Raw genomic sequence first — 13,092 nt, 5'->3', positions numbered from 1 at the left:
CAGTAAAATCCTCAGACATAATGTATCCACCCAGAGAATGTACAAATGTAACCATTTGCAGGTCAACTTGATTACATTTTGTACATTCTCTGAGAGTTCATTTTGCACACTGAGAATAGTATTACTGCATGTGTTCATCCTTCTGACCTTCTGTGATGAAATGCACGTGTATTTGTCTCAGAAAATGCAATATAATAGCAATTCAACCCCCCACTAATTGCATGCCTTGGAATATAGGAGGCTGAAAAGGGCTTTTAGACAGAAAACGCCAAATATAACCTTCTCCCTGTCACAGCTAGCCCAGACTGAGCGTAAACAGTCTGGGCTGTGCCAAGATCGGCCGACCGGTGGTCTCTGCGCGTCGTAACATCACTGTTTTACCAGATGTTCCTAATTGGAAGATAATTGCTCGTTAAGGTTTGTTTGGATGTAATGAAGCGTTAAGGTGCAGTCTCGCTCAAATTATGCGGAGCCCCGGTGACAGCTAGGGTTGGAGAGTGGGTCCGCTAAGGAAACAAGCACTGGGTGAAGTTCAGGTTATTCACATAACAAAACCTATTATCGTTAGAACTATATATTTTAGTAATGACATCATTGTGAAGGCAATCGAAACGTATCGAGAGGTAGAAAAAGATGGGCAAAGATAGAAACTTGTAGGACTGGATACAGGTTCGCTTGGCAACTGAACAGCAAGGTGACATTTGTGTAACGGACACTTAAAGAGAGATATATTTATCACATAACCGGTATTTATTTGCCCTGGGTTGAGGGCTGTAAACCTGCACTTGATTGGTCAGCTGCCATATCAGCCCTGGGGATAATATACAGCATTTGACCAATAAGTGCAAATTTCAGGGTTGATGTGTTTGGCCATGCTCCTGCTGGAGTGTAATTTGACTTGGACCGCTCATTATAATGAGTTGTCTTTGAACTTTTGTAATTTCATGCTTATGCACATTTTTGTACAGTATAGGCCTATGTGATCTGTATTGTATGTGATGTGGGTCACAATTCATTTTATATTTTCATTATTTACGGAGACAAGCCTCGGGCCAAGAACGCAGCAGCATTGAAAGCATAACAATTTAGTTGGAGCCAAACAACATGGAGCGATGCAAGCAGTGCGGAGCGCATATACCACATAAACAAGGCTATAGTCCTTCCCTAGAGGGGTGGCAGTGGCTCAGGTGTAGAACGGCCACATGTAGGGATGCACGATTAATCAGTAGCATAATCGGAATTGGCCATATCGGCCATAAAAATGCCGTATCGGAACGGTCTCAAAATAAGACTGATTATTTCATCGGTTTTCACCAGCAAAATAAATTAAAAATTCTACATTTAATTTAGTCATTAGTTGTGAAAACAGACACTTGGAAAAGAGTCTGCTATTTATTGATTGATTGAATACTTTATTAACAGGTTTTGGTCGTGTTTGTGTGACCACAAACGCGATGATTTGATTGGCTGATCACCCCCTAGCGATAATTTGATTGGTAGAGAAAAGTACATACTGAGTATAAAAAGTGAGGGCAGAAACGTGACGCCAAAAGTGTCACAAAGTGATTGGCCGGAATGACATTTGTGATGATTTGATTGGCTGAGCACGGAATGTGATGTAGAATGATGTATGATGATAAGAGCGCCTCACTTCACACAAGTGTGATTTTTATATTGTGTGTCTCCATCACTGTCGGAGACAAAGAAGCTGATCAAAATATCCGGGTTCCTCTTCAAGTGCTTCGGCTATTGGCTGCAGGTATTGTTTGTGAGGCCCCTATTGGCTGGAGTTATTGTTTGTGAGGCCCCTATTGGCTGGAGGTATTGTTTGCGGGGCACTTGGGTTGTTTACAGTATCTCGCATGTACTGTATTTGAGGTTTTGTTCGTTTCTCGTTCTCACCCTCTTATTGGTCACACGCATGCACGCACACACAACACATGCAAGCACCTGTTTGCACATACTCATGCTTCCTTCATACTTGTACACATTCACAAACACATAGGCACACACACACACGCACTCGCACATGCACACACGCACACTTTCCATGCATCCCAGCTGGGCCCAGGCATTCCGGAAAAAAACTAAAATAGACCCTGGGACCGACCGTGATCGGAGCCCGAGCCTCTTCCTGCGTTCTGCGTGCCAGCGTCACGGAGCAGCGGCTGGATGCGACCCATGGACTTAATTTTCAATTTCCTGGTCAGGAGACCGTGCAGTGTAGGAAGCGCTTGTTACCCAGGCCAGAACCCTGCTCTCTCTTCCTGCCTGCAAAGCTTTGCACTCAGAACAAAACGGCCAGTGCTGTTTTTTTCCCAGACTGTTAGGAGCTAAGCTGGAGAAGACAAATACGTGTAGGGGGGGGGGGACAGAGACAAGTTCAAACAGCGTGCTTAATGTACCAAAAGTAGAAAGTACTCATTATACGAGACAAATACGAGTAGGGGGGGGGAGAGACGAGTTCAAACAGCGTGTCCCTGCATACAAACGTCTCACCAGTGTTGGTGGGGGTGGTGCAAAAGTATCAATACGGCAATGTAGAAATCCTCTGGTAAAGTCCGGAATTCAACATGTATTTCAGTGAGAAGTACAATAGTATTGGTATCAAAATGTACTTAATGTACCAAAAGTAGAAAGTACTCATTATGAAGAATGAAGTCCCATTTCACAAGTTTTCAAATGTATTAACAATCTTTTGAAAATGGCAGATCTACAAGTGCACAATGCATTGCGATCAACACATTGAGAGCTTGTAGATCTGCTATCTTCAAATGGCCGAAATATATATTGAAATGTGCATAGTAACTAGTAAAGTTTTCATAATTGTAGTGGAGAAAAATGATATTTGCTTGGATACATTCCAGTAAAGTAAAAAATAAAAATACCTCAATCATACTTTTTGAGTAAATGCACTTAGTTACTTTGCACCACTGTAACTCACTGCTGCTGGTGGGACTCAAACCACGTGTATACTTTGAGTTTTTACTTCCAAATAGACTGTACTGTAAATAGTTTATCTGTTTTATATTGCTAGCTGTGAAAGTATTGTATACTATACTGAAATGTTTTGTGTGGGTGTGGCATCCACCATTCTAAACAAGATTTTGACTATTCAAAACATGGTTCTGGTGATTATAAACATGATTCTACATATAATTCCAACGATTAAAAACGTGATTCATGATTCTAATCATTTTTTTAAACGGCGCTGACTCAGTTTCTGGCAAAAAAGGTTGTTTTGCGGTACGGTGGAAGTAGCTGCTAGGTGCTTATCTCCTTGACCCTCATGTGCTGCACTTTAGACGACTAAACAATGGCGCTTTAACTGCTTGTCCGAGACGGAATGGTCCATTAAAGTCACATAACACACACGGTATGAATGAAAACTCTGACAAAGATAAAGTACATCACGATTGTAGTTGTCAGCAGCGTCCACAAAGTCCTTGTCCCTCTGCCAATAGATGTGATGCTGCTGTGTTGACGTTGCGTGAGTGTTCCTGCATGAGCCGAGATATATTAGCGCCCGCCCAGGCTTCCATGCAGTTGTCAGGCGAAAACCTTGTATCTCAACTTTTCATCTTTTATGTTTTTCATAAAATGAATGCCCTAGAGTTGTACTTTGTCCTATGTGCAAAAATAACTTGCAACGTGTTGCATCTTTGTTATTGTTGCTGTTCTTATTAATTGAAAGATTTCGCCTACAGTATAAGGACACCAGGTTCAAAGTGGTTGTCTGTCCCCGTTTTTTTTGAGTGGTGCAACCACTCCTATAGACAGCTATGTGTGTGGCTGGGTCCCTGGGTCTGTCCCTGTGTCCCTGGCTGTGTCCGACAGCGGCCCCGACTGCGGCGGTATACGTACATTGGCCCCGACTGCGGCTGTATACGTACATTGGCCACGACTGCGGCGGTTATACGTACATTGGCGCCACTGGGGCTCAACATGCTGCTGAATACCGTGGCCTTGGTGAATGAAGCTCTCCCGTTGAGCAACACTCGAGTTGAAGTGTCTGTCTTTTCACAGGCCAGGTGGTATATGGCAGTGTGACATGGGCTCTTTGTGGAGAGGGAATAATACATTACTGCTGTGTGGTCTCTGTGTCTCCTCCTTTGGACACAGGCTTGTCCCATCGCCCGGCTGGGTGATTAAAGGACAGACTAATTCATCCTATAGTAGCAGATTCTTGAGAAAGCACGTTCCAAAGGAGCTCTTTATTGTGAGGCCATTCTATTTGGAATGTTTTATTCAGTCAGGTTGACTGAAATGTTCTTAAGTTTCTACTTAGTGAAAGCAACTGAAAGCAAAACGACCTTCCAAAAAGTTTTTTTTTAGTTTGTTGGTTGGATTCTGAAGATTATACTTGCGGTTAACTTACAATGCAGATGTATGTCTGTCATTTGGTTTGTACAGTAGATTGTTTGGTCTGTCTGTCAGTTGGTTTGTCGATCGGTTGGTCTGTCTTGTCTGTCTGTCACTCTGTCTGTCGGTTGGTTTGTTGATCTGTCTGTCTGTCTGTCTGTCTGTCACACTGTCTGTCTGCTGGTCCAAATGTTTCAACCGAGAGCTGATCACACTTTGTCAGTAATGATGTGCTTGTTGCGTTGAGTGTTGAGTTGACATCCATCCTTGGTAAACTCAGCATTGTTGGGGTATTTGTTAGGGATGTCCTGACTCCTGATCACATTTGCTCCCGATCTGATTCCGATCATTTGATTTTGAGCATCTGTCTAACTGATTTTTCCCCATCCGATATTTATATTTATAGAACACGTTTATGCCCAAACCACAGACAATATCCAGTCTAATATCATGTTATGGATATAATATTGATACTAGGGATGCCCCCGATCCGATTCCAATCATTTGAAAATTATGTGATTGGTCCCGAATTCCGATCACCCGATCCGATCGGGACAACCCTAGTATTTGTCACTGTACCCTTGTAGGTGAAATGAATCTGCATTGGTTAAGGTGTGAGGTCAGGAGGTATAGGTGATTTCATTTTGAAAATATAGAAAATTGCAGCTCTGCAAGCTCACAACACGAACGACGACAACAACATGATTAGAACACTTGGTTATCTACATGATTAGAGAAAAGAAGAGATAATACAAAGAAATATAATTAAGTGATCTGGTCAATTAAGTAAACTTTGAAATTATTTAATGAAGTAGAATTAGATGAGATTTCGGTATAGCTGGGCCCCCCTGTATCTGATGGAGAACTGACACAGACCAGTACGGAACTTTGGGAGATGTAAATGATTTGCCTGTCTCGTATTGAAGTGGTGCACATCACTGTTGAACTGGAAAAAGTCTTTACATGGCAAAGGAGATGAAACTGGCTGGAACAATACTTTGAAAATAAAGTTGCAGGTTTGGTATGCATTTAAATTAAAGATTGGTAAAATGTGGAGTTGTTTGAAAAGAGGGGCAGAATGAGCAGACAGTCCTTGTGGAGGAGAGGTTGACCCCGTGACCTCGGGAGCCGATCTCATTTCAAAGACACGGTTGTTGTTTCGAGGTGCCACCGCTTGACCTCTGACCTCTGACGCCTGGCTGAACTTGAAGGCACGTCTTCATCCCTCCCAGTCAGTCAGTCAGCCAGTCGGGATGAATTAGATCATTCTCCTAAGCAGCAGCAGGATGAGTTAGGATGCTGTGGGACGGACGGACACTGGGGTTGAATGGAAAGCAATTAAAGGATAATAACCTTAAACCTTATTGTGGTTGGACTCCCGTGACAGACGCTATTTGTTTGAGAGAGAGATCTGTGACCTGCTCAGGAAATAGCAGATGTAAAAGAGACACAGAGAGAGATGGAGACATGAAGAGTGAGGAATGCAGCATATTGGATAACTTGGGTGAGCAGAGAGAGAGAGAGAGTTTAACCACTTATGCCCCATTTTAAAATATTCTGCGAGCTCATCAGTTGTGAGCTTGAAGCTTACTTTTTTTTAATTTATTTTTGAGTGGTGCAACCACTCCCTTATGGAGCTGTGTGTGGGTGGGTGTCTGGGTGTCTGGGTATGAGCACGAAAACAGCATGATTATTTTTCACCATCTGTGTGCAACCTAACACACACACACATGCACGTATTAACTGTATATATGATGCTTTCGGGGGTGCCAGTACATTACAGTACAGTAGAGGGTACAGTAGAGGGACTGTTACCACACGGTAACTCTGTCATTTCTCAACCGTTTCGGACAGATGACGAATGTCAGAGGCACCTTAGATAATGTCAGGCTATATAGGAGGCCTCGCTCCTCTGGACGGTTGGATGAACTGGAGGCTCGAAACTGCTACTGTCTGAACTGACCTGTACTGACCTCACTGGAGAGAGTATAGTCGATCGGAGAGAGAGAGAGGGAGAGGGGCAGGTTGAGCACAGGACTCACCCGGGGACTTTTTTGTCAGAGGTCCTCCTCAGGTGGCCAGGGGGCTTTTGTTGTCACCACAGTTTTGTTTAGTTTAGTTGTTGTTTGTTGTTGTGAGAGATCCGATCCCAGCCAGCAGCACCTGTCTGATCCTGATCAGATCTCCCTGGCTCTCAGCCCGCCTTGCAGGAAGTGGAGGCTTCCTACCAGGAAGTGGGTTCCTGGGAGCCTCTTGGAGAGGACAATGTGCTCTCTCTCGCTGCAGGATGCTGTACACCTGCAATACTGTGTGTGTCTCTCTCTCTCTCTCTCTCTCTCTCTCTCTCTCTCTCTCTCTCTCTCTCTCTCTCTCTCACTAGTACAAACTTATAAGTACAAATGAATTGCATTTTTATAGCGCTTTTCCAAGTGCTCAAAGCGCTTTACAATGGTCCATTCATTCATACATTGGGAGGTGAAGCGGCGAACAGTCGACGCCAGCGTCCTCACTTCCCACATTCACACACCGACGGTGGCGAGCTCACACCGACCAACTCGGGGTTCAGTGTCTTGCCCAAGGACACTTCGACATGCTCTACCTCCTGAGCTACAGCCGCTCAGAAATGCACTTTCTTTAGTATTTATTATGTTCAATACTTCTACTGCACTACATCTCAGAGGAAGATATTGTATTTTTACTCCATCTTTAATAAGAACACTTTGGTTACTATAGTTGCTTTGTAGGTTTTGATTATCATTACAAAACATACTAATCACTTAAGCCGTATATGTATTTTGGCCATTTGAGAATAGTAGATCGACAAGTAGCTCGGCTAATTAAAAAAAAGAAAAAAAAAAAGTTTCAAAATCTGACATTCTGCACAATGAGTACTTTAAAAGACTTAAGTAAGCATGCATAAAGTAGCAAATCGAGTGGCAAAGTGAGTTTAATGTCGTTTAACACTAGCATGTCTGAGAGGTCATTTTGACCGTTTCTTTTTTAGATTTTAATGTTGACAGGTCAATCTATTATAATATATTATTTCAAAAGATTTCTAAAAGTTTAAACAAAACAAAAGAAACGATTCCGTATTTCATGAATAAATGTTTTTTTTAAATAGTGAAAGTAGCAGATCTACAAGCTCACAATGTGGTACGAATCTAGGCGCTGTGATCTTGTAGATTTGTTATTTTCACTACTTCGAGTCCCAGGCAAACATGTAACTCTTCTTTTGGGTCTTGAGCTATAAAGTTTTACGGACCACTGGAGTAGACGACATCTGCGTTCTGTCTTCTGGTGTAAGCGTCTCCATTGGAGCCCTTCCTCATCTAAATTAACAGCTTTGTGCCTCCAAGACCCGTTACCCCTGATTTATACTTTGTCGCGCACCAAAGATAGCAGATGTACAGTAGAAACTATGGATATGTACAACTTCTAAATCAGGCTTTATATTATAAGGCAGGCCCTGGGCACAGCTGGCTGGGAATTGGACTAGGTGCAGGGGATTAGCGAGCACCTTTTTGGGGACGGCGTTCAAGATGCTCCACCACGGTTGGAAGCACGCTTTGACTGTGGCAGAACAGTGAAACCTTTTCATTTCAAGACACCCTCCCCACCCCCCCACCCCCAACCCGTGGCTTGTTAAATAATAGCAGAGCTATACAAGCTCATAGCGTGGCACGAAGTGACTCTCGTGTCACTTTTGCTTTTGAGGCACACAATCTCTCCCCCCTCTCTCTCGCTCTCCTTCTCCCTGTGTCTCTCTGGCTTTCGTTCTTTCTCAATTGTAGTCTTTCCTATTGTCTATATATCACTTCATTGCCTTATTTTCTCTTTCTCTCCATTCTTTCGCCCCCTTTTACCTTCCTCTATCCTCTTTCTGTCTCTTCCTCTCCGCCCCCCTCTTCCAGTTCCTCTCCCCTTGTTGTGCATTCTCTCTCTCTCTCTCTCTCTCTCTCTCTCTCTCTCTCTCTCTCTCTCTCTCTCTCTCTCTCTCTCTCTCTCTCTCTCTCTCTCTCTCTCTCTCTCTCTCTCTCTCTCTCTCTGCCTGGGAACGGTGGTGTTTGTCATATCAACTAACAAGTTGTTTTGTGCCCTGATGCCAGTGACTCAGTTCCTCAGCTTAGTCACGGAGGTGTGTGTGTGTGTGACTTGGTTCCTGTGTGTGTGCAGATGTGTGGCAGGGACGTGACGACAGCCAGAACTTCCTGCAGAGGTTCGATGCCCAGCTGGTCCGTGAAGAGAAGAGGGAGGAGGTTGAAGACGAGGTCAGAGTTCAGGTGAGACGCACAGGCACACATGCATACACACACACACGCACACACACACAGCAGATTACTCCATTCCTCCCGGTAATGAAGTTTAATGGGTTTAATCCCTCCAGTAACCAAGTGATCCGTCCCTGTCCATGTCTGACCCTCTGCCTGCTCACCGGCGCTGACCCCTCTGGTGAAACTCATCTGTCTCTATGTGAGTGGTTCAACTCAAACGTTTTAATTTCAAGGACCCCCACAGCTCTGAGAGCGTACAAATGGACCTGTAAGGGAATACAAAATGGTTCCAATTGTATGCTCTCAGAGTTACAGGAACCCCCTCAAGTAACCGTGAGGTTCCCTGGACCCCACTTTGAGAACCACTGGTCTATATCAAATTGTATCTACTAGTCCATAGACATATGACACACCCAATCCCTACCCTACTTTGGAAGCCAATCTTAGCCAATCAGGATGGAGTCTGAGAAATCTGAAAGACCTGTTTCGTTGAATGGCTCTAGAGAGACTGTGTACCAATTTGTGTGATGTTTGGACAAAATCTGTAGGTGTACTGTCCAAAAACTTGTTTTGCACAATGAGGCCTCCTGGTGGCGCTATAACAGGCCGTTCTGGAAATTCTGGGGCAGAGGTTCATCGTTGGCATCCAGGGAGTGTGTGTGCAAAATGTGGCATTGACCGGGTTAACGGTGCCGGAGATTAGCTGTTCACAGACGGAAGGACGGAAGGACGGACGGACGGACGGACGGACGGACACACGGACACATGGACGGACGGACGGAGTGCAAAACGGCCTGGTGGAGACAACAACACACCATTAAAAACATCTAATAAAACAGGAACATTTAAAACATAAGGAACATTTAAAACATAAGGAACATTTAAAACATAAGGGCAAGGCTATAAAAATGCTTGGTTTCATTGAGATTTGTTTTTGTGTGGATTCCTGAGTCAATAGTTTGATGACCGGGTCATTGGTCAATAGGAGACTCGGTAGGAGACTCTGCCAGGCATTAAATTATAGCCCAGGAATGCGACAAACAAACAATAAAATCTCCATGAATTCAAGGCTTCATGGGGTGTGTAATTGATAGAAAATAAGTAAAATTTGTTACGTCAACTACTCTTTTAAAGAGATACCTCGAATCAAACTGTGCAGCGCTTACGAGCAAAGTTCTCAGTCATGGAAGTAATTAAAGGCCAACTCGGCAAAAGTACATTTTCCTTTGTTGTAAACGCCAGAGTCAGATCAGTGGTATTATTGAGGAGACCACCAACATAATATGTAAGACAAGTAGACCCTACTACTGCTGGGTAAAGTCCCAGAGATCCATGAACCTGTCTGCCCTCAGTCTCACCTCTCCTCTGGGATCAGCAGCTACCTTCAGCTGCACGTCCAGGCAAGCACTGGAACCGTGATCTGGAACACATCTCAATCTCTCTCTCTCTCTCTCTCTCTCTCTCTCTCTCTCTCACTCTCTCTCTCGATGCCATTGAATTCATGCGTATTTTACGTCGTTCCTTACCCATTAAAAACTGAAAAGCTAGATTTCTTTGGCAGATATAGTGCGTACTATTCCTGCAAAATTGTGAAAATGTGTGCAAATCTTTGAAAAAATAAATAAAATAAAAATACTATACATACTGTATACTTTTTAGGGGTCCCTGACATGAAAAAGTTTGAGCACCACTGATATAGAAACACCTTTTTTCAGAAAACATTTAGGATTTAGAAGACATTTGTTGAATCAGGTCTTAATGGGTTAATGTCTCTAAAGTGTTTTCCGAATATTTGATCAATTATGAACACGTACAATGGATACCGACACATTTTTTGCACCGCGGCACATTTCTCTCTCAGGACAAAGCAACCTTGACATTGAACTCATCGTGGACGGGTGCCCCCGTGGGCTTCTCGGGTCACTGGTTGCGTGTGTGCGGCGTATGAAATGACATCTGTGAATGATTCACGCTGATGCACCGATCGAGCCCCCGCATGTGCAATCTCCTCTCCGATGCACCGAGCCCCCCCTGTGTAATATCCTCTCCAAGCTAGGAGGGGCAAAATATGAACGCTCACTGGAGTTTTCACATGAACCATAGCATCCCTATTCGGGGGGCGGACATTCACCCATTAAGACCCGATGACCTGATTCTACAAATGTCTTCTGCATGTTCACAACGCAGTTTCTCCAAAGATATTTGGTGCAGAGTGGAGGAAAAAAAAGAATGCAGCCTAGTATAAACCCCTGGGGCATTCTGGTCAACAACAGTAAGCAAATAGGGTTTTAGTGGTTAAGTAATTTCTCTGTATGTCTCCGGCAGAGGTTTGACTCTCTGCCCGGACCTGAGCCCCGGGACAGGCCAAGCAGGGAATCAAACCGATCATCACCACTCAATCAAAGGTTACAGTGTTGAAATGTAGGTTCTGTTTTTTTTGCTGTCAGTATCAGGGACGTGCAGAGAGTGTTAGGGAGGCAGGGGCTGGAATCCCGTAAGAGGGCACTTTTGGACAAAAATAACAGATCTACAAGCTCACAACGTGTCGCGCTGCGATGCGCTGAGAGCTTGTAGATCAGCTATTTTCGGGGCGCAACCCAGCAGTCACTAGCAATTAGCTAGTGGAGATGCGGTGTACACATTCTAAACAAATGTGTTCAACGCAAAATACTGTGTTCAAGTTCAGGAGACTTCGGGAAAAAAAGCAATTCTCCTGAATGCTGGCATGGAGAGGAGGACATTTGCATTTCTTTCACCACAGTAAATGCTACATTCGTGGTGTGGAAAGGGCAGTTGTTTTACAGACGGGTAAAAGGGCAGGGGCTGAAGCCCCTTTTGATGTCTATGTGTGCATGTCCCTGGTCAGTATGAATACTGTAAGGTAGAAACACACAAGGATTTCCAAATGTACTTAAAGTACCAAAAGTAGAAAGTACTCCTTATGCAGAAGGTCCCATTTCACAAGTTTTCAAATGTATGTGTACAATGTATAAAAATAGCAGATCTACAAGCTCTGTGAGCTTGTAGTAGATCGGCTATTTCCAAACGGCCAAGAATGTATTTATGGCTGAAGTGGTTGACATGTTTTGTAATAATAATAATCAAAATCTACAAAGGGACTAGTAATTCAAGTTTTCAAATAATTTAGTAGTGTAGTGAAAGTACAATATTTGCCTCTGAGATGCAGTATTGTGGAAGTAAAAACGTACTGTAAGGGTTCATTTGGTTCCTAACTATCATTTAGCTGGGGACCCCCTGGAACTCCCTCAAGGAACCACTGCTTTACATCACTGGCACTTGGTTCACGAATCCTTCACAAGAGGTTTCATCTCTGAGATCTTGCGCGTAATTCTGAACAGATTTATTTTTGTTTGAATGACAAACATCAGAAGTTTGTTTTTCAGCGCGTGGGAAAGCCAACAGAACAACACTTATCCAGTGAAAAGATGTGGGTAACTAACGGCCTGATTGATGGCTGTCATTATGACCAATTAATTTAGAAAGAAACTACTTTGGGTTTTTAAAACCAGGCCTAACTGCAGCGATGATAACGCAGGCGCACTGTCCTCGGAGAGAGTGCCGCGCTACGATCTGCTATTTTTGAAAAGTCATGAAAATGTGTGCAATTCTTGGAATATATATTATTTCGCCGCAAACATTTAATTTAATTAACTCATATCTTTGCTCCTGGGGGGGGTCCCTGGAACAACATATTTTCAGATGGGGGTCGGCGGCCAATTGCATATAATTTTTGGGAGTCCTTGACATGAAAATGTTTGAGAACGACGGTTTTTCAGAAAACTGTCAGGATTTAGAAGACATTTGCAGAGATTAAATTAGGGTGCATTTTGCATCCCAAAACGCAGTTTATAGTTAAGGGACGCAATAAAACAAGGACCTCTGCAACCACAGGATGCACTACTGTACTCGGCATGTACAGTGAAAATAATAGGCCTACACACACTAGCTTTAGTTATACTAATTGTCTCCACCAGGCCGAAGGCATGGGGAGAGAGTATGTTTTGCACTCCGTCCGTGTGTGCAAGCATGATTGAACCCTACAAACCCTCCCGCGCACTCAGATCAGCCAACGCAGGAAAGCTGGAAGTACCCTCACTAAAAACGCCGGGACAACGCTCCACACGTCCCAAACTCTTCTCCCTTCTGGCCCCAAAACTGTGGAATGCACTCCCCGTTGCAATCAGAACTGCAGCATCACTCCCAATCTTCCGCCGTAGTCTGAAGACCCACCTTTTCAGACTCCATCATGGCCCATAGCACTTATCCTACCCCCTTAGATAGCACTTTTTAGACTTAGATAGCATTTGAAACAGACTTATAGCATGTCATGTAGACAGCACAATAATTGCATTGTATGTAGTCATAGCACATCATAGTACATATGTATAGCATAGTATAGTATATATGTATATTTAATATGTATAGTGTCATTATATAG

General features: G+C 43.6%; 1 protein-coding gene across 2 annotated transcripts in view; it reads left to right on the top strand.

Annotated features, from left to right (window-relative positions):
• The window catches only part of drc11 (dynein regulatory complex subunit 11), a 106,252-nt gene that overhangs the window by 41,539 nt on the left and 51,621 nt on the right, over nucleotides 1-13,092 (top strand). For both annotated transcript variants that reach the window (XM_079495383.1, XM_079495384.1), the window contains exon 12: nucleotides 8,536-8,642. In XM_079495383.1, coding sequence (XP_079351509.1) covers nucleotides 8,536-8,642 — 107 coding nt within the window. The remainder of the gene's footprint in view (nucleotides 1-8,535; nucleotides 8,643-13,092) is intronic.

This window comes from Electrona antarctica, assembly GCF_951216825.1.
Source record: "Electrona antarctica genome assembly, chromosome: 24".
Lineage (NCBI taxonomy): Eukaryota > Metazoa > Chordata > Actinopteri > Myctophiformes > Myctophidae > Electrona > Electrona antarctica.
This window is presented reverse-complemented; position numbering and strand designations above follow the sequence as displayed.